Source organism: Ornithorhynchus anatinus, chromosome 2 (assembly GCF_004115215.2).
Source record: "Ornithorhynchus anatinus isolate Pmale09 chromosome 2, mOrnAna1.pri.v4, whole genome shotgun sequence".
Taxonomy (NCBI): Eukaryota; Metazoa; Chordata; class Mammalia; order Monotremata; family Ornithorhynchidae; genus Ornithorhynchus; species Ornithorhynchus anatinus.
Genome location: NC_041729.1, coordinates 168,484,960 through 168,507,360, shown reverse-complemented (window position 1 = coordinate 168,507,360; position 22,401 = coordinate 168,484,960). Strand labels below are relative to the sequence as shown.

The 22,401-nt window shown below is 47.1% G+C and overlaps 1 protein-coding gene across 2 annotated transcripts in view; it reads left to right on the top strand.

Moving 5' to 3' along the window:
- Nucleotides 1–22,401, top strand: part of PLCZ1 (phospholipase C zeta 1) — an 88,476-nt gene that overhangs the window by 15,949 nt on the left and 50,126 nt on the right. For both annotated transcript variants that reach the window (XM_029048663.2, XM_029048671.2), the window contains 3 exons: nucleotides 4,233–4,434; nucleotides 14,389–14,533; nucleotides 19,683–19,832. In XM_029048663.2, coding sequence (XP_028904496.1) covers nucleotides 4,233–4,434; nucleotides 14,389–14,533; nucleotides 19,683–19,832 — 497 coding nt within the window. The remainder of the gene's footprint in view (nucleotides 1–4,232; nucleotides 4,435–14,388; nucleotides 14,534–19,682; nucleotides 19,833–22,401) is intronic.

Genomic DNA, 22,401 nt, shown 5'->3' with positions numbered 1-22,401 from the left:
TCCGAGGTCACACAGCAAACAAGTGGCGGAGCCGGGTTTAGAACACAAGACCTTCTGACTCCCAGGCCTGGGCTCTAACCATTACGCCGTGCTGCTTCGTGGTGTAGAGGAGAGAGCAGCGGCTGAGGACGGGTAGCCGCAGAAGTCGTGATAATAGCAGTAGTAGGAAGAGAGAACGGCGGTAGTAATCATCTAGTGGTAGAGTAAGCAGCGTGGCCTAGTGGCTAGAGCCCGGACCTGGGAGTCAGAAGGTCCTGGGTTCTAATTCCCGCTCCATCACTTGTCTGCTGCATGACCTTGGATGAGTCATTTCACTTCTCTATGCCTCAGTTCCCTCATCTGGAAAATGGGGGCTGAGACTGTGAGCCCCACCTGGGACAGGGACTGCGTCCAACCCGGTTACCGTGTATCTACCCCAGTGCTTAAACAGTGCCTGACACATAGTAAGCGCTTAACCAGTACCATAATTATTATTATTAATTATAACTAGTAATAGGATCTATTAAGCATTTATGGTGTATAGTCTGAATCTCCCCACTTCTCCAGAATCTCCTGGGGTTGCCCGTCCACTTCTGCATGGAGGTTCAGTGGACAGGAGGGAAGTGAGAGTGGAAAGCCTAGAAAACCATGTCTAGAATTCGCTCCTGAGTGGGAAACACGAGACCTGGGTTCTAGTCCCTGCTCTGCCACTGACCTTGGGCAAGTCACTTAACCTCTCTGGGCCTCAGTTTCCTCATCTGTACAGTGGGGATAAGATCTGCGCTCTTCTTCGTTCTTAGGCCCAGGGTCCCGTACAGGACAGGGACAAGTGTCCAAACAGTTCATTTTCTATTTATCCCAATGCTTAGCACATTGCTCTGGCAACTAGTAAGCTTTTAATAAACACTGTTGTTGATATGAGATATCTCTTGTTGGTGAAGCAGTATGGCTCAGTGGAAAGAGCACGGGCTTGGGAGTCAGAGGTTGTGGGTTCTAATTATGGCTCTGCCTCTTGTCTGCTGTGTGACCTTGGGCAAGCCTATTAACTTCTCTGTGCCTCAGTTACCTCATCTGTAAAATGAGGATTAAGACTGTGAGCCCCAAGTGGGGCAACCTGATTACCTTGCATCTAACCTAGTGCTTAAAACAGTGCTTGGCACATAGTAAGAGCTTAACAAATATCATCATCATCATATGAAAACAAACTCTTTCACAGAACAGTGTTTAGTCAGAGACTGTCTCCTTCTGTGTCTCCATAGCATTTCCCTGCAATAGAAACTATTTCTATATCTACATAGTCTTCTGTAAGATCCCTGCCCTCAACTTGAGAAGTTCCTTTGCTTCACAAACACGGAAGATTTAGCACTTTCCCATACAGAGTAAAACATTTTAAAATGCCATTTACATCCAACTCCAGCTTTAATCATTTAGGTTTGAATTATTTTCAGGAAAACAAAGAATATAAAAGCCATAAATCAGATTATAGGTTGGAGTAAGATGATTAAAGGCTTATTAACTGACTTTAGGGCACTCGCTCTAATAGTAATTGTTTTTTTGGTCAATTTCCGTGACCAATTTCATCCACTGCAGTCTGACAAAGACATCCTTTTCAAAAAGAGTTAGATTCCAAAGTTCTTTAATGTTCTTGAACGTTGTTGCAACAATCATGCCAAAGGAAATTTGGTGTTTTACGTTCAAATCAGGAGTACTTATTTTACTGAATATAAGTTCAATTAAATAACGATCCCCTGATTTTCCATTTAAACATGAATCACACATTTCTTTCACTTTAAGGACAACATTTTGTAAACAATCAAAGTATACATCATTATGATCCTTTCAGGACTGACAAATAGTGATGGAGAAAACTCAGTTTTGCGCTTGTCCGTGGTGGGGGTTGGGAGGTATTTTTAGTAGTAGAAGAAACGGTATTTATTGAGCTCCTTCTTGATGTGGAGCACTGTTGATAGGTGGCTGATAAATCCCATGTAAAGGAAAAGAAGATATAGTCCACAACATTTGACCCATTCTTCCAGCATGATTCCAACATAGTGTGTTCTATCTGGCTAGACACTTTGTTAAATCAAGTTTCCCAATTCCCCAGTGACGATATTCTGTCCCCAAGCACATCCTAAAAACACACATTTTGGAAATGGTCTGTTTCTCCCCAAGCTGTAAAGATCTGAAATAGGACATGGCATAGGAGTGACAAACTCTTGGTCTTTAGACTATAAACTCATCGAGGGCAGGGAATGTGTCAGTTCTATCGTTATAGGATCCTCTCCCAAGTGCCTAGTACCATGCTCTGCGCACAGTAAATGCTCAATAAATATGATTGACTTAGCCATGATTACCGATGGTATTTGTTAAATGCTTACTATGTGCCAAGCACTGTTCTAAGCTCTGAGTAGATACAAAGTAAGCAGGTTGTCCCACGTGGGCCTCACAGTCTTAATCCCCATTTTACAGATGAGGGAACTGAGGCCCAGAGAAGTTAAGTGGCTTGCCCAAGGTCACACAGCAGACAAGTGGCAGACCCGGGATTAGAACTCATGACCTCTTACTCCCAAGCCTGTGTGAGAAGCAGCTGGATAGAGCCGGGGCCTGGAAATCAGAAGGACCTGGGTTCTAATCATAATTCCTCCCCTTGTCTGCTGTGTGACCTTGAGCCTATCACTTCACTTCTCTTTGCCTCAGTGACCTCATCTATGAAATGGGGATGAAGACTGTGAGGCCCATGTGGGACAGGGACTGTGTTCAACCTGATTATAGAGTACGTACCCCATTGCTTATTTAGTACCTGGCACATAGTTTGCCCTGAACCATTAAAAAGAATCAACCAATGGTATTTATTAAACACTTTACTGTCTACAGAGCACTGTAATAAGTGCTTGGGAGAGGACAAGACAACAGAGTGGGAAAACATCTGCCCTGCCCATAAGAAGCTTATAGTCTAGGGTTGATCTTATCCATCTTCTCCTGCTGTCCCCCTTATTCACAAATCATTGTGATCACTCCTATGAGACTGTAAAATTCTTGTGGACAGGTTAAATGTGAACCCAGTTCTGTCACACCCTCCCATCAGTCAATCAGAAAAATGTACTATTAATTAGAAGTAGAAGCAGCATGGCCTAGTGGAAAGAGCCCAGGGTCTGGGAGTCAGAAGGACCTGGGTTCTAATTCCGCCTCCGCCACTTGTCTGCTGGATGATCCCGGGGGAGTCACTTCAATCTCTGGGCCTCAATTCCCTCATCTGGAAAATGGAGATTAAGACTCTGAGCCCCGTCAGGGACAGGGCCTGTGTCCAACTCGATTAGTTTGTGTCTACCCCAGTGCTTAGTACAGTGAGTGGCACACAGTAAGAGCTTAACAAGTACCACAGTTAATATTGTTATTATTAGTAGTAGTAATAGGAGCAGCATTTATTCAAGTCATTCAATCGTATTTTATTGACTGCTTACTGTGTGCAGAGCACTGTACTGAGTGCTTGGGAGAGTACAATACAATAAACAGACACATTCCCTGCCCATAGTGAGCTGACCATCTAGAGGTGGAAGGAGACAGACATTAATATAAAAATAAATGACACGTATGTACATAAGTGCTGTGGGGCTGGGAGGGGGGAAGAACAGAGGGAGCAAGTCAAGGAGACGCAGAGGGGAGTGGGAGAAGAGGAAAGAGGGGCTTAGTCAGGGAGGGCCTCTTGGAGGAGATATGTTTTCAATAAGGTTTTGAAGGTGGGGAGAGTAACTGTCCGAATTGAGGAGGGAGGACATTCCAGGCCAGAGGCTGGACGTAGGCGAGCTGCTGAGCACCGTACTAGGTATTCGTGAACACGGAATAAAGAAGCGATCTGGCCGCTGCCCAGAAAACAGGCACACAGCACATAGTAACCGCTTAAGAAATGCTACAATTATTTTGACCACTTAGAAGACTTACAATCTGATTGGTGTCCCAGCCTACATTATTTCTTCAAAGCTTAGCTATTCGGTGTACCATACGAATTAGGTCACCGGGTTTAATTGATTAGGATGGTTTCCTCATCTCAATGCCATAGTGGAAGAATGTCTAAATAGCAGAACACAATTTGATTTTTATAGGTTGGTTTTTAAACTTGAAATCCTTCATCTGCATCTAACTGCATGTGGATGTTTTAGTGATGCTTTCTACTCCTGAAAAAATTAACAGATAAGATTCTGACTCTTTTTCACATGTGAGATGCGATTTCTGCTTCTTTGTCATTTTTTTTCCAGTCAGGGGTAAAAAAGAAATGACATTTGAAGGGTTCTCAAGATTCATGGACTCCCAAGATTGCTTGCTGTTTAAAAAGGACTATAGAAAAGTCTACCAAGATATGACTCGCCCATTACGGGACTACTTCATTTCAAGTTCACATAATACCTACTTGGTATCTGATCAACTAATAGGACGGAGTGACCTCTGGGGTTATATAAGGTATTTTCTTATGATTTTTACTTTAAATCGATAATTTTTGGAGAGGGAGCCTCTCAGCTACCGTTGACATTGTCGACCATCCCCTCCTCCTCAACACATTATCCAACCTTGGCTTCACAGACTCTGTCCTAGTTCTCCTCTTATCTATCTGGCCGTTCATTCTCGGTCTCCTTCGCGGGCTCCTCCTCCCCCTCCCATCCATTAACTGTAGGGGTTCCTCAATGCTCAGTTCTTGGTTCCCTTCTGTTCTCCATCTATACTCACTCCCTCGGTGAACTCATTCACTCCCAAGGCTTCAACTATCATATCTACACAGATGACACACAAATCTCCATCTCCTCTCCTGTTCTCTCTCCCTCCCTCCAGGCTCATATCTCCTCCTGCCTACAGGATGTCTCCACCTGAAAGTCCTCCCACCACCTAAAACTCAACATGTCCAAGACTGAGCTCCTTATCTGCCCTCCCAAACCCTGTCTTCTCCCTGACTTTCCTGTCACTGCGGACTGCACTACCATCCTTCCCGTCTCTCAGGCCCGCAACCTTGGTGTCATCCTCGACTCCGCTCTCTCATTCACCCCATACATCCAATCCGTCACCAAGGCCTGCCGGCCTCACCTTTACAATATCGCCAAGATCCGCCTTTTCCTCTCTGTCTAAATGGCTATCGTGCTGGTACAAGCTCTCATAATATTCCGACTGGATTATTGTGTCCGCCTTCTCTCCGATCTCCCTTCCTCCTGTCTCTCCCCACTCCAGTCTATTCTTCATTCCGCTACCCGGCTCATCTTCCTATAGAAACGCTCTGGGCATGTCACTCCCCTCCTCAAAAACCTCCAGTGGTTGCCTATCAACCTTCGCATGAAGCAAAAACTCCTCACTATTGCCTTTCAAGCCATCCAAACCATTACCCCCTCCTACCTCACCTCCCTTCTCTCCTCCTACAGCCCAGCCTGCACACTCCACTCTTCGGCTTCTATCATACTCACTGTGCCTCATTCCTGCCTGTTCCAACGTCGACCTCTGGTCCACATCCTACCACAGGCCTGGAATGCCCTCCCCCCTCACCTCCGCCAGTCACACTTCCCACCTTCAAAGCCCTCCTGACAGCTCACCTCCTCCAGGAGACCTACCCAGACTGAGGTCTCCCTTTCCCTCTGCTCCTCTTTCCCTCCCCATTGCCTCTACTCCCTCCCTCTGCTCTACCCCCTTCCCTTCCCCACAGCACTTGTTTATATTTGTACATATTTATTGCTCTATTTATTTTATTAATGATGTGCATTTATCTATGGTTCTATTTATCTATTTTGATGGTATTGATGCCTTTCTACTTGCTTTGTTTTGTTGTCTGTCTCCCCCTCCTAGACTGTGAGCCCATTGTTGGGTAGGGACTGTCTCTATCTGTTGCCAAATTGTATTTTCCAAGTGCACAGTACTGTGCTCTGCACACAGTACATGCTCAATAAATACTACTGAATGAATGAATGAATGTATGTTATTCACGCTAAGGAATGGCTTTATCAAATGGAAGGTAAAATTATTTTTGCATCAATCAATGGATTGTATTTTTGAGCCCTTTCTGTGGGGATTGCACAACTAAGTGCTTGGAAGAGTACAGTATAACAGAGTTGGTAGACACTTTCCCTGCCCGCAATGGGATTTCAGACGAGAGGGGGAGACAGGCATTGATATGAATAAATAAATGATGAATATGGACATAAATGCTATAGGGCTGAGGGAGGAGTGAATTAAGGGTGCAAATCCAGAGCAAGGGTGATGCAGAAGGGAGTGGGAGAAGAGGAAATGAGGGCTTATTTGGGTAAGGTCTCTTTGAAAGTGGGGAGAGTGATCATCTGTTGGATATAATGATAATAGTAACAATAATAATAATGATATTTGTTAGGCACTTTCTATGTGTCAGACACTGTACTAAGCCCTGGGGTGGATACAAGCAAATCGAGAGGAGGGAGGGTGTTCCGGGCCAGAGGCAGGATATAGGCGAGATAGACGAGAAGGAAGGACAGTGAGAAGGTTGACATTAGACGAGCAAAGTGTGGGGGCTGGGTTGTGGTAGGATAGGAGCAAGGTGAGGTAGGAGGGGGCAAGGGGATTGACTGCTTTAAAGCTAATGGTGAGGAGTTTCCATTTTATGAGGAGGTGGATGGTCAACCACTGGAGGGTCTTGAGGAGTGGGGAAATGTGGCCAGAATGTTTTTGTAGAAAAATGATCTTAGCAGAGTGAAGTATGGGCTAGAGTGGGGAGAGACAGGAGGCGGGGATGTCAGCAAGGAGGCTGATGTAATAATCAAGGCGGGACAGGAGAAGTGCTTCGATAAACACAGTAGCAGTTTGGAGAGGAAAGGGTGGATTTTTAACAATGTTGTGAAGGTTGAACGGCTAGGATTGGGTCACAGACTGAATGGGGGTTGAATTGAGGAAGATGAGTCAAGGTTAATAATTTTGGTATTCACTAAGGGCTTACTATGTGTCAGGCACTATTCTAAGCACTGGGTTGGATCCAAGCAATCAGGTTGGACACAGTCCCTGTCCCACATAGGGCTCACATTCTCAATCCATATTTTACAGATGAGGCAACAGAGAAGTGAAGCGACTTACCTAAGGTCACTCAGCAGACAAGTGGTGGATCCAGAATTAGTACCCATGGCCTTTTGACTCCCAGGCCTGGGCTCTATCTACTAATGCCATGGGTTTGAAGATAGGGAGGATGGTGGTGCCATCAACAGTGATGGGAAAGTCAGGGGGAGGACAGAGTTTGGATGGGAAGATAAGGAGCTCTGATTTGGACATGCTAAACTTGAGGAGCTGGGAAGACATCTGAGTAGAGATATCTTGAAGGCAGGAGAAAATGCAAGCTTGAAGAGAAGGAGAGAGATCAGGGCTGGAGATGTAGATTTGGCATTCAGTTGCAAAGAGATGGTAGTTGAAGCTATGAGAGCGAATGAGTTCTCCAAGGGAGTAGGTGTAGATGGAGAAAGAAGGGGACCCAGAACTGAACCTTGAGGGATCCCCACAGTGAGGAGGTGGGAGGCAGAGGAGGAGCCTGCGAAGGAGACTGAGAATGAGCAGCCAGAGAGAGAAGAGGAGAACCAGGAGAGGACTGAGTCAGCGAAGATGAGGTTGGATGTTTCCAGGAGAAAGGGGTTGTCAAAAGTGTCAAAGGCAGCTGAGAGGTCAAGGAGAACTGGGATGGAGTAGAGGTTGTTGCATTTGGCGAGAAGGAGATCATCGTTGCCCTTTGAGAGGGCAGTTTCTGTGAAGTGAAGGGGACGGAAGCCAGATTGGAGGGGGTCAGGGAGAGAATTGAAGGGGAGGAACTGGAGACGGCGCGCGTAGACGACTCGCTCAGGGAGTTTGGAGAGGAATGGTAGGAGAGAGACGGGACGATTACCGGAAGAATCTATGGGGTCAAAGGGGTGGTTTTTTAAGATAGAGAAGACGTGAGTATGTTTGAGAGCTGCGGGGAAAAAGTCACTGGAGAGTGAACTGTTAAAGATGGTGGTCGGGGAGAGAAGCAGGGGGAGGGCAAATACTTTGATAAGGTGTGAAGGAATGTGGTTGAAGCATAGGTTTGAGTGGGTGTTGAGAAGGCAGGAGATCTCTTGAGATACTGCTAGGAAAGATAGGAGAGTTGAAGAAGGGACAGGAAAAGAAAGGAACTGGAGAAGAGCAGAGGAGATTTAAGGGTGATCACACCTAATAGTATCAATTTATTTAATAATGATAATAGTATTTGTTAAGTACTTACTATGTGCCAAGCACTGTTCTAAAATCTGGGGTAGATAAAAGGTAATCAGGTTCTCCCACGTGGGGCACACGGTCTTAATACCCATTTTACAGATGAAGGAACTGAGGCCCAGAGAAGTGAAGTGACTTTGCCCAAAGTCACACAGCAGACGAGGGGCGGAACCGGCATTAGAACCCACGACCTCTGATTCCCAAGCCCGGGCTCTTGCCACTAAGCCACGTGGCCAGGTCATTAGGGGAAAGAGATGGGGGAGGCAGGGGACAGGGGGTTTAAGGAAGGAATTCAACATCTGAAACAACTGGTGAGAGCAATGGGCATAGGAATCGATAAGGATGGAGAAATAATGTCCTCAGGCAGAAGGGTAGGCAGAGCAAAAGCAGGTGAGGATGAACTTGAAGTGGATGAGGTCAGCCTGATATCTGGATTTCTACCAGCAGCCTTCTGCCGCTCGTGCATAAGAGTGAAGAAAGTGGACTGTGGAGGTGATTTGGGTCTGGGGTTCAGCGGTATAAAATCCACAGAGCAATAGTAGAGTGTGTGAGTTGAGTTGAGCGGAGAGGGTGGTGCTGAGAGCGTCAATTTGGTCGTCAAGGGAAGGTGGTTTGGGTTTGGAGACTAAATGGGGCATGATGGCTAGAGAAAATGGGATGAGTGTGAGTTTGTTGTGGGCAGAGATCATCTCTATTGCTGTACTGTACTTTCCCAAGCGCTTAGGACAGTGTTCTGCACACAGAAATCGCTCAACGAATACGACTGAATTAATGTGACAGGAGGTGTATTTCGGGGAACGGGACAGCTTTGTGAGGAGGGTGGGGGTGGAAGAGAGGGCGGGGTGGGACGGAGGGATTGCAGAGTTGGCGAGGGTAGATTACGGTGTACAGTGGCTAGGGGCGACCGAGTACGTGTTGGTGAATGTGCGAACCTGGGGGTGGGGAGACAGCAGGAGGTCGGTGGAGTTGAGGAATGATAGAAAGCGGGCAGCGAAAGGGTCAATGGGAACATCTCTAGGGATATTGAAGTCCTCAAGGATCAACGCAGGGATGGAGAAAGAGGGAAGGAATGTGAGAAAGGGATCAAAATGGCTCAAAAAGTTGGATGTGGCACCTGAGGGATGGCAGATGACCTCCACAAGAATCTGGAGAGGATGAAAGAGACGGATGATGTGGGGCTTCCAACTCGTTTTGTTTTACCCTGTATCTCCCCAGCGCTTTGAACAGTGTTCCGCACGTAGTAAGCGTTTAACAAATACCAACATTATTATTATTATTTTGTTGTCTGTCTCTCCACTTTTAGACTGTGAGCCCATTGTTGGGAAGGTATTGTCTCTCTCTGTTGCCAAACTGTACTTTCCAAGCGCTTAGTACTGTGCTCTGCACACATGAAATGCTCAATAAATATGATTGAATGATTAGGTGAATAAATGAAAGGGATGAGGGAGGCAGGATGGTGTGAAAGTGGCCCTGGGGAGAGGAGAATCGAGTGATGTAATGCTGAACAATATTAACTGAACGAGGCGACTGAGCTGCATCGTGGGAATGTCAAAAAATGTGGAAATCGATACTTGATAGAGTCTCTGGGTTTTGAATAGAATTGCTGGTAGCGTAAGCATCGGTAGTATTTACTGAGGGTCTAAATTGGCCAAAACACTGCTCAGTGCTTGAGTTTGTGCAGTAGAATGGATAGGCATGATCCCTACCCTCAGAGTTTATGATCTAGAGAGGAAGACAGTAAACCCGTCGATTAGACCGTAAGCCCGTCAAAGGGCAGGCACCGTCTCTATCTGTTACCGATTTGTACATTCCAAGTGCTTAGCACAGTGCTCTGCACAGAGTAAGCACTCAATAAATACTATTGAATGAATGAATGAAGACAGGTATTATGAGATAAAGGGCAGGGAACGGATTGTATTCTCCCGAACGCTTAGTACAGTGCGCTGTACATAATAAGTGCCCAATAAATGTCACTGATTGGGAGTCGCCAGACTACTTGTTTTGTTTCGTTGTCTGTCTCCCCCGTTTAGACCGTGAGCCCGTTGTTGGGCAGGGATTGTCTCCGTTGCCGAATTGTACATTCCAAGTGCTTAGCGCAGTGCTCTGCACATAGTAAGCGCTCAATAAATATGATCAAATGAATGAATGAGTCAGAAAGACCCGGGTTTCGATCCTTGCTCGGCCGCTTCTTTGGTACGTGACATTGGACATTCATTCATTCATTCAGTCGTTTTTATTGAACACTTACTCTGTGCAGAGCACTGTACTAAGTGCTAGGGAAAGTACAGCAAAAAACAAGACACATTCCCTGCCCACCACGAGCTTACAGTCTAGAGGAAATCACTTAACTTATCCCGGCTCTGCCACTTGCCTGCTGGGTGACCTTGGGCAAGTCACTTAACTTCTCTGTGCCTCAGTTCCCTCATCTGTAAAATGAGGATGGAGGCCGTGAGCTCCACGTGGGACAGGGACTGTGTCCAACCTGATTAGGTGGCATCCACCACAGCGCTTAGTACAGTGCCTGATACACAGTAAGTGCTTAAGAAATACCCTATTTATTATTAATTATTATTCTCCGTGCCTCAGTTCCTTCATCTGTAAAATGGGAATTAAGACTTAGCCCCATGTGGGACATGGACTGTGTCCCACTAGATTAGCTTGTATCTGTCCCAGCGCTTAGTTCAGTGCTTGGCACATAGGAAGTGAGTAACAAAACAGCGTGGCTTGGTGGAAAGAGCCCGGGCTTGGGAGTCGGAGGTCGTGGATTCTAATTTCGTCTCCGCCACTTGTCTGCTGTGTGTCTTTGGGCAAGCCACTTCTCTGTGCCTCACTTACCACGTCTGTAAAATGGGGATGAAGACTGTGAGCCCCACGTGAGACAACCTGATCACCTTATATCTACCCCAATGTTTAGAACAGTGCTCGGCACACAGTAAGTTTCTAACAGATATCATACTATTAACAAATACCACAGTTACTATTATCATTATTAGTAGGGAAGATAACGATGATAATAAAATAAAGAAATACACATAAAATAATGAAATGCACTATCTGTGCCATTTGTTAAGCATTTACTATGTGCTGACTACTGTACTAAGCGCTGAAGTTAACTAGTAAAAATCTTTGTTTTCAAGGAGGTTACAGTTCACTGCCTGCAGAGCACTGACCTCGAAGGTGGGAAGAGTAGGGAAGCAGCGTGGCTCAGTGGAAAGAACCCGGGCTTGGGAGTCAGAGGTCATGAGTTCGAATCCCCACTCTGCCTCTTGTCAGCTGTGTTACTGTGGGCAAGTCACTTCACTTCTCTGCGCCTCAGTTACCTCATCTGTAAAATGGGGATTAAGACCGTGAGCCTCACGTGGGGGGACAACCTGATTACCCTGTATCTACCCCAGCTCTGCATATAGTAAGCGCCTAACGAATACCAACATTATTATTATTACAATAGGGCGAGAAGACGGGAACTCAGCCCTCGAGGAGCTTATAGCATTCGTTATTTGTGTTGTGCTCTCCCAAGCACCCAGCACAGTGCTCTGCCCATAGTAAGCGCTCAGTAAATAGCACTGACCGATTGATTATTGAGGATTTAACTATTTTCAAGAGAAACCTTTCCATTCTCTGTTCTGCCGCTTCTATTAGGTCTCTTTAGACTTTCTGCTTCCCTCTGGAACAATTCCTCTCTTCATGGGAAACTAACCCAATAAAGCACAAAAGGATTAGGCCACCTTGGAATGGGGCAGACCCGAGTTAACTTGATTATCTCAATTTTGAACGTTGAGCTCGAGAGCAGATTGTTGGCAAAACGACGTTTGGGTAATGCAATTTCCCAGCTCTGCTGAGAGAGAGTATTTTCTGACACCCGTTGAACCGAGAATTTTCAGTTTAGGGAAAATGGCTGATCTAAGTGACAAGGAGGGTGATTGGGTAATGGGATATGCTTGGGCTAATTAAAAACGAATGAAGAAAATGGCCAAAGAATAATAACCTTTCACATCCATCTCATCAGGTGGAAATGGAATTTGCCTCTGATGATTTGGATGAAATATTATCCAGGTGGCAGAACTAGGTAGCCCTGTCAGTTCTTCCGAGTGGGGGCTTTCCCAAAGTGCCTGCCAAGGCCCGGGAGTCCCGGCTCTGCCGTTTATCTGCTGTGTGACCTTGGGCAAGTCGCTTCACTTCTCTGGGCCTCAGTGACCTCATCTGTAAAATAGGGATTGAGAGCGTGAGCTCCAAGTGGGACAAGGACGGTGTCCGACCTGATTACCTTGATTCTACCCCAGCGTTTAGTACGCATAGTAAGCACTTAACAAATACATTAAAAAAAAATGAAAATCATTGGCCGGCACCTGCAAGTTTACCTTAATACAGTGCAAGGAAGTGATAAAAAACCACCCTTGTAGGACGTTTGGATTTCCACCCTTCTTTCACCGCCCCTTGCCCTCCAACCCCCCAACACTCATATCCATCGGCTCTGCCACATGTCTGCTGGGTGACCTTGGGCAAGTCACTTAACTTCTCTGTGCCTCAGTTACCTCATCTCCACAAAATGGGGGTAAGGATTGCGAGCCCCGTGTGGGTCAGGGACTGGGTCTGACCTGATTAACTTGCATCTACCCCAGCGCTTAGGACAGTGCTGCCGACTTGTTCATCCCAAGCACTTAGTACAGTGCTCTGCACATAGTAAGCGCTCAATAAATACTATTGAATGAACATAGTAAGCACTTAACAACTATCATAATAGAAGTAGCATGGCTCAGTGGAAAGAGCCCGGGCTTGAGAGTCGGAGGTCATGGGTTCTAATCCCAGCTCCGCCACTTGTCTGCTGTGTGACTTTGGGCAGGTCACTTCGTGTCTCTGTGCCTCATTTGTAAAATGGGGATGAAGACTGTGAGCGCCACGTGGGACAACCTGATTACCTTGTATCTCCCTCGGTGCTCAGAACAGTGCTTGGCACACATTAAGCGCTTAATAAATACCATCATTGTTATTATTATTTATTATCTATTTAATGTCTGCCTCCCCCTTTAGACTGTCAGCTCCTTGTGGGCAGGGAATGTGTCTACTAACTCTGTTGTGCTGTCCTTTCCCAAGTGCTTAGTACAGTGCTCTTCACTTAGTAAGCACTCAATTAATACGACTGATTGATTCGCTGTGCTTCAGTGACTTCATCTGAAAATGGGGATGAAGACTCTGAGCCCCGTGTGGGGCAGGGACTGTGTCCAACCTGATTAGCTTGCATCTCCCCAGTGCTTAGTACAGTGCCTGGTACATAGTAAGCACATAGATACCATTATAAAAAAAATTAGGATAATGTTTCTACAAGGTGACTTGCAGTCTGAGAATACGGCATGTGTCTCCTTGAACAATCTCGGGTCTTCCGGAACATGGGATTCGTCGACAAGCAGCGTGGCTCAGTGTAAAGATCACGGGCTTTGGAGTCAGAGGTCATGGGTGGTGTGGCACAGTGGGAAGAGCACGGGCTTTGGAGTCAGAGGTCATGAGTTCAAATCCCAGCTCTGCCCCTTGTCAGCTGTGTGACCGTGGGCGAGTCACTTCACTTCTCTGTGCCCCAGTTACCTCATCTGTAAAATGGGGATGAAGAGTGTGAGCCCCACGGGGGACAACCTGATTCCCCTGTGCCTACCCCAGCGCCTAGAACGGTGCTCGGCACATAGTAAGCGCTTAACAAATACCAACATTATTAAATCCCGGCTCGGCCACTTGTCAGCTGTGTGACTTTGAGCAAGTCACTTCACTTCTCGGTGCCTCAATTCCCTCATCTGTAAAATGGGGATTAAGACTGTGAGCCTCACGTGGGACAACCTGATTTCCCCTGTGTCTACCCCAGCGCTTAGAACGGTGCTCGGCACGTAGTGAGCGCTTAACAGATACCAACATTATTATTATTATTATTAAAGGTGACCCTGGGTTATCGGCTCCGCCACTAGTCTGCTGTGTGGCCTTGGGCTAGTCACTTCACTGTGCCTCAGCTCCCTCGTCTGTAAAATGAGGATTGAGATTGTGAGCCCCACATGGGACAGGGACCGTGTCCAACCCGATTAGCTTGTATTCACCCCAGTGCTTAGTACAGTGTCTGGCATATTGTAAGCGCTTAACAGATACCTTAATTATTATTCTTATTCTTATCGGGGAATGCTTGGGTCCTTGTGTCGATGGCTGACGCTGTCTCCTTTGGTTCAGTGCCCTGCTCAAGGGATGTCGCTGTCTGGAAATTGACTGCTGGGACGGCTACCAGAATCAGCCGGTCGTCTACCACGGACACACCTTGACCAGCAAGATCATGTTCAAAACCGTCATCCAGGTCATCAACATGTACGCGTTTATGGTAAGGGAGCCCTGTCGTTGCCGATGAACTTTAGGATGGGTATCTAGGCTTCAAGGCCGTCCATCACCTCGCCCCTTCCTACCTCTCCTCCCTTCTCTCTTTCCACCGCCCGCCCCGCACGCTCCGCTCCTCCGCCGCCCACCTCCTCGCCGTCCCTCGGTCTCGCCCGTCCCGCCGTCGACCCCCGGGTCGCGTCCCCCCGCGGTCCCGGAACGCCCTCCCTCCTCACCTCCGACAAACTGATTCCCTTCACCTCTTCAAAACCCTACTTAAAGCTCACCTCCTCCGAGAGGCCTTCCCAGACCGAGCTCCCCCCTTTTCCCTCTGCTCCCTCTACCCCCTCCTTCACCTCTCCGCAGCTAAACCCTCTTCTCCCCCCTCTCCCTCCGCTCCTCCCCCCTCCCGTCCCACCCCCTCAGCGCTGTCCTCGTCCGCTCGACTGTCTATATCTTCATCACCCTATTTATTTTGTTTAACGAGATGTACATCACCCTGATTCTATTTATTCGCTATTGTTTTAATGAGATGTTCTTCCCCTCGATTCTATTTATTGCCATCGTTCTTGTCTGTCCGTCTCCCCGGATTAGGCCGTAAGCCCGTCAAACGGCAGGGACTGTCTCTGTTGCCTATTTGTCCGTTCCTAGCGCTTAGTACAGTGCTCTGCACATAGTAAGCACTCAATAAATACTATTGGATGAATGAATACACCGAGTGCTCGCTGTGTACAGAGCACCACGCTGAAAGCCTTATGAATCTGTCACCTGTGCCCTCTTCTTTCTTTTAATAATAATTATAATAATTGATTATATCTGTTAAGTGCTTACTATTTGCCATGTACTGTACTAAGCGTTGGGGTTAGATACAAGCAAATTGGGTTGGACAGAGTCCCTATCCTTGCTCTGCACACAGTAAGCGCTCAATAAATACGATTGAATGAATGGATATCTCAGTTTCAATCCCCATTTTCCAGATGAGGTCACTGAGGCCCAGAGAAGTGAAGCGATTTGCTCAAGGTCATAGAGGTGACAAGCGGTGGAGCCGGGGTTGGAATCCATGATCTTCTGACTCCCAGGCCCGTGCTCTAACCACTACTCCATGCTGCTTCTCATACTCCTTTTATTTTTAAATTGAGTCCCCCGAGACAAGAAGGATGGTGGTGCTGTCTACAGTGACAGGAAAGTCAGGGGAGGGCAAGGTTTGGGTGCTAAGACAAGGACTTCTGTTTTGGACCTGTTAAGTCTGAGTCGTCGGCGGGACGTCCAAATGGAGACATCCCGAAGGCAGGAAGAAATGCAGCATGGAAGCGGTGTGGTCTAGTGGATAAAGCCCGGGTTAGAACGACCTGGGTTCTAATCCCGGCTCTGTCATCCGTCTGCTGGGTGTCCTTGGGCAAGTCGCTTCACTTCTCTGCTTCTCAGTTCCCTCATCTGCAAAATGGGGATGAAGACTGTGAGCCTTACAGGGGACGAGGACTTTGTAGTTACCTCAACGCTTAGTACAGTGCCTGGCACATAGTAGGGGCTTAACAAATGCCACAATGATTATCATTATTACTGAGCAGTGGGGAGAGCACAATACATTGTGTAGACATGAATCCTGCTCACAAGGCACTTACAATCTAGGGGCTGACCCGGCACAGTGAGTTCAAACTCATTCATTCAGTCGGAGTTATTGAGAGCTTTCCGTGTGCAAAGCACTGTGCTAATCACTTGGGAGCGTACGATATAACGATGAACAGACATATTCCCTGCCCACAACGAGCTGAAAGAAGAGAATAGAATAGAAATGAAGAAATGTCAGATATGGACGTAAGCGCTGTGGGGCTGAGAGGGAGGATGAAGAAAGGGAGCAAGTCAGGACCCTGCAGGAGAGAGGGGGAGAAGAGGATTCCTATTGTTTTTGTCCGTCCGTCTCCTCCGATTAGACTGTAAGCCCGTCAGTGGGCAGGGATCGTCTCTATCTGTTGCCGAATTGTACATTCCAAGCGCTTAGTACAGTGCTCTGCACATAGTAAGCGCTCAAAAAATACTATTGAATGAATGAATGAGAGCTTAGTCAGGGAATAATAATAATAACAATAACGATGGTATTTGTTAAGTGCTTACTATGTGCCAAGCACTTTCTAAACCCCGGGGTAGAAACAAGCTAAGCTGGTTGGACATAGCCCCTGTCATTCATTCATTCATTCATTCATTCATTCATTCATTCATTCATTCATTCATATTTACTGAGCGCTTCCTCTGTGCAGAGCACTGTACTAAGTGCTTGAAAAGTACAATTCAGCAACAAAGAGAGACAATCCCTGCCCTCAACAGGCTCACAGTCTAGAAGGGGGGAGACGGATAGCAAAACAAGAAAAGAGGCATCAATAGCATCATTATAAATAGAATTAGAGATATATATGCACATGAGAAAAGTGTGGGGCTTCCCAGTCTCAGTCCCCATTTTACATAGGCGGTAACTGAGGCCCAGAGAAGTGAAATGACTTCCCAGGGTCACACAGCAGACAAGTGGAAGAGCCGGGATTAGAACTCATGCCCTTCTGACTCCCAAGCCCTGACTCTCGCCGCTAGGCCACGCTGCTTCTGCCCGCTGTACGGGGAGGGTCGGTGCTTAGGCAGGAAATAATAATAATAATAATGTTGGTATTTGTTAAGCGCTTACTATGTGCTGAGCACTGTTCTAAGCGCTGGGGTAGATACAGGGTGATCAGGTCGTCCTACGTGAGGCTCACAGTTAATCCCCATTTTACAGATGAGGTAACTGAGGCGCAGAGAAGTGAAGTGACTTGCTCACAGTCACACAGCCGACAAGCGGCAGAGCTGGGATTTGAACTCAGGACCTCTGAATCCCAAGCCCGTGCTCTTTCCACTAAGCCATGCTGCTTCTCTGCTCACTCTGCTCTGCCCTGCTCCCAGAGTGCTTTCCATCATGGCCACAGAACGAGAGCGTGAAGCAGAAGAAGAATAAGTCAATTCTCCTTTCCTAAAGAAATTGACCTTAGCGTAGCCTTCCCTCCCAAGATCCCCAAACCTGCCCCAAACAATAGAAGTATATTAAAAATCAGTGATGAAAGGAAACATTAGATGTAGCTTCAGGGTCAAAGAGCAACACAGAACACGAACCCATAATGCAAGATTTTCAATTGGATGTTTGAGGGGATCCATGCGTAAATGTTTAATAACTGAAGTGTGATCTATCATTTTTATTTTTTTAAATGGTATTTGTTAAGCTCTTACTTCATGTCAGTAAGTGTGTGAGCCCCACGTGGGACAACCTGATGACCCTGTATCTACCCCAGTGCTTAGAACAGTGCTCAGCACCTAGTAAGTGCTTAACAAATACCAACATTAACTATCGTGACCTCCTCACCTTGGGCCAATCAATCAATTAATTAATCAGTGATATTTATTAAGTGCTTACTATGGGCAGAGTACTGTACTAAGCACTTGGGAGAGTACAAAAGAGGAAGCAGGATAGCTTAGTGGATAGTGCGTGGCTTAGCAGAAAGAGCCCGGGCTTGGGAGTCAGAGGTCATGGGTTCCAATCCCGGCCCTGCCACTTTATCAGCTGTGTGACTTTGGGCAAGTCACTTCACTTCTCTGTGCCTCAGTGACCTCATCTGTAGAATGGGGATTAAGACTGTGAGCCCCACGTGGGACAACCTGGTTACCTTGTATCCCCTCCAGCGCTTAGGATAGTGCTTTGCACATAGTAAGCGCTTAGCAAATACCATAATTATTATTATTATTAGAGCAGGGGTCTGGGAGTCAGAAGTACCTGGGTTCTTATTCCTGCCCCGCCACAAGTCTGCTTTGTGACCTTGGGCAAGTCACTTCATTTCTCTGGGCCTCAGTTGCCTCATCAGTAAAATGGGGATGAAGGCAGTGGGCCCCAACTGGGGCAGGAACTGTGTCCAACCTGCTTAACTTACATGTACCTCAGCACTTAGAACTGTTTAGGCACATAGTAAGCGCTTAACAAATGCTATAATTTTTTGGTTTTACGCTCCCTGACCATAAGGCTATTACAGTCTGGGGTGGGAGACAGACATTCAAGGAAATTACAGAATGGGTTGACACAAAATAATCAGATCAGACACAGTCCATGTCCCACCTGAGGCTCCTCGTCCGAGGGAAAGAGGGTGTGTATTATTCTTATTTTATAGGTGAGGAAACGGAGGCCCAGAGAGGTCAAGAGACTTCCCCAAAATCACAAAACCGGTCAGTGACAGTGCCGGAAATTAATGATAATGTTAATAATGTTGGTATTTGTTAAGCCTTACTATGTGCAGAGCACTGTTCTAAGCGCTGGGGTAGATACAGCGTACGTGAGGCTCACAGCTGATCCCCATTTTATAGATGAGGTAAATGAGGCACAGAGAGGTGAAGTGACTTGCCCACAGTCACAAAGCTGACAAGTGGCAGAGCAGGGATTCGAACCCATGACCTCCGACTCCCAAGCCCGGGCTCTTTCCACCGAGCCACGCTGCTGACTCCCAGGACTTCCACGTCCTGTTCACTAAACCCGATGCCTCCCCATTCATTGTCATGTCTCGACTCTGAATCCGTGTTAAAAAGATGCTCCTATTCATAATTATAATTACTGTACTTGTCTGGCACTTACTAGCCACCACACACAGCGTGGCTCGGTGGAAAGAGTACGGGCTTGGGAGTCAGAGGTCATGGGTTCGAATCCCGCCTCCCCCACCTGCAGCAGTGTGACTGTGGGCAAGTCACTTAAGTTCTCTGTGCCTCAGTTCCCTCACCTGTAAAATGGGGATTAAGACCGTGAGCCTCACGTTGGACAACCTGATGACCCCGTATCTCCCCCAGCGCTTAGAACAGTGCTCTGCACATAGTAAGCGCTTAACAAATACCAACACTATTAAGCTCTGTGGCGGACACAAGAAAGTCAACTTGGACACAGTCCCTGTCCCACATGGGGCTCGCAATCTACATAGGAGGAGGTAGGTCTCAGCTCCCATTTCAAAGATGAACCTAAGGCACCAAGGAGTGACTTGCCCAAGGTCACTCTGCAGGCGGGTGGCGGAGCCAGGATTAGAACCCATGACCCGTTCCCTGCCCATAGCGAGCTTACAGTCTAATCAAGGTTGTATTTTTGTTCTGATGGTGACCTTTATCCGCAGGCCTCAGAATACCCAGTGGTTCTTTCCCTGGAGAACCACTGCTCGCCGAAGCAGCAGGAGGTCATGGCGGACGACCTCGAAAGCATCCTGGGAGAGAAACTGCTGTCGGAGACCCTCTGTGACTTTCCCGATGAACTGCCCTCCCCGGAGGTAACCCCGGGGGCGGGGGTGGGAGACAACCATAAGTCACCCACCTTTCCAAGCCGGGCACTTCCATCCATTTCTTTTTTTTTTAATAATAGTATCTCAATCAGTCAATGGTAATACTAATGATAACAACGATGGCATTTTTTAAGCGCTTACTATGTGCAAAGCACTGTTCTAAGCGCTGGGGAAGATACAAGGTGAGCAGGTTGTCCCACGTGGGGCTCACAGTCTTCATCCCCATTTTACAGTTGAGGGAACTGAGACCCAGAGAAGTGAAGCGACTCGCCCACGGTCACACAGCTGACAAGTGGCAGAGCCGGGATTCGAACCCGTGACCTCTGGCTCCCAAGCCCGTGCCCTTTCCACTGAGCCACGCAATGGCATTGACTGAGCGCTCTCTTTTTTGTGGTATTTGTTTAGCTAGGTGGCATGTCCTGTACAAAGGGATGTGTCTGTTTATTGAGCGCTTATTGCATGCAGAGCACTGTGATAATAATAATGATGGCATTTAAGCGCTTTCTACGTGCCAAGCACTGTTCTAAACGATGGGGTAGATACAAGGTCATCAGGTTGTCCCATGTGGGACTCACAGTCTTAAACCCCATCTTATAGATGAGGTCACTGAGGCACAGAGAAATCAAGTGACTTGCCCAAAGTCACACAGCCGATCAGTAGCGGAGCTGGGATTTGAACCCATGACCTCTGACTCCCAAGCCCGGGCTCTTTCCACTAAGCCACGCTGTACTACGCGTTTGGGAAAGGACAGTAGAAGAATAAAGAGAATAAATACGATTGAATGAATGAATAAGCGTTCAATAAATACGACTGAATGAATGAACTTCGGAGAGTACGATATAACAGAATTGGTTCAGCGCTTACTGTGTGCCAGGTATCGAACTATTCGTTCTTTCATATTTATTAAACACTTACGGTGTGCAGAGCACTGTGCTAAGTGCTGGGGAAAGTACTAGTACTGTACAGTCTCGAGAGCGTAAGCTCGTCGTGGGCAGGGATTTTCTTGCTTTATTGCTGTATTGTATTCTCCCAAGCGCTTAGTACAGTTCTTTGCACACAGTAAGCGCTCAATAAATAAGATTGAATGAATGAATGAATGAAAATACTTGGGAGCGTATGATCCAACAGAATTTTTTAGGCTTTTACTGTGTGCCAGGCACTGTACTAAGCACTGGGGTAAGACACAAATTAATCAGGTTGGACGCAGTCCCTGTCCCCCATGGAGCTCACAGTCTTAATCCCCGTTTTACACATGAGAGAACTGAGGCACAGAGAAGTGAAGTGATTTGCCCAAGGTCCCACAGCTGGCGAGTGGCCGAACTGGGATTAGAACCCAGGTCCTCTGACTCCCAGACAAGTGTTCTTTTTTTTTATGGTATTTGTTAAGCCCTTACTATGTGCCAGACGCCGTACTAAGCCCTGGGGTAGATACGAGCTAATCAGGTTGCACAGTCCCTGTCCCAGAAAGAGCGCCAATCTTAATCCCCATTTTCCAGATGTGGGACCTGAGGCCCAGAGAAGTGAAGTGACTTGTCCAAGGTCCCACGGCAGACAAGTGGTGGAGCTGCAGTTAGAACTCAGGTTCTCTGATTCCCAGGTCCAGGCTATTGCCCATGAGGCCACTCTGCTTCTCTCCAGACCAGACTGCTTTTCATTTTTTTTTAACCTCTGCTGCTTGTATCCAACCTGATTTGCTTCTGTCCACCAGTGTTTAGTACAGTGCTCGGCACATAGTAAGTGCTTAACAACTATCATTATTATTGTTATTAATAATTAATAATAATAATGTCATTTCTTAAACGCTGTCCATCTCCCCCAGGTAGACTGTGCGCCCGTCAAAGGGCAGGGACCGTCTCTGTTACCGATTTGTACATTCCAAGCGCTTAGTCCAGTGCTCTGCACAGAGTAAACGCTCAGTAAATACTATTGAATGAATGAATACCAATCACTGTTCTAAGCACTGGGGTAGATACAAGGTTATCAGGTTGTCCCATATGGGGTTCACAGTCTTAATCCCCGTTTTACAGATGAGGTAACTGAGGCCCAGTGAAGTGACTTGGCCCAAGTCACCCAGCTGACAAGCGGCCAGAGCGGGGATCAGAACCCACCACCTCTGATGCTCAAGCCCAGACTCTTGCCACTAAGCCACGCTGCTCCATCCTTCAAGATGGCTTCTAATACTAATAACGACATTTGTTAAGCGCTTATTACATGCGAAGCACTGTTCTAAGCACTGGGGAGGAGACAAGGTGGTCAGGTTGTCCCACGTGGGGCTCACAGTCTTCAACCCCATTTTCCAGATGAGGGAACTGAGGCCCAGGGAAGTGAAGTGACTTGCCCAAAGTCACACAGCTGACAAGCGGCGGAGCCGGGATTAGAACCCATGACTTCTGACCCCCAAGCCCGGCTCTTTCCACTGAGCCACCCTGCTTCTCTCAGCTCTCTTTGCCTTTTCTCCCACTCCCTTCTGCACCATCTTGATTCGGCCCCTTTATTCATCCCACCCTACTTTTGTCCATATCTGTCATTTTATTTATTTATATTCCTCCCATCTAGA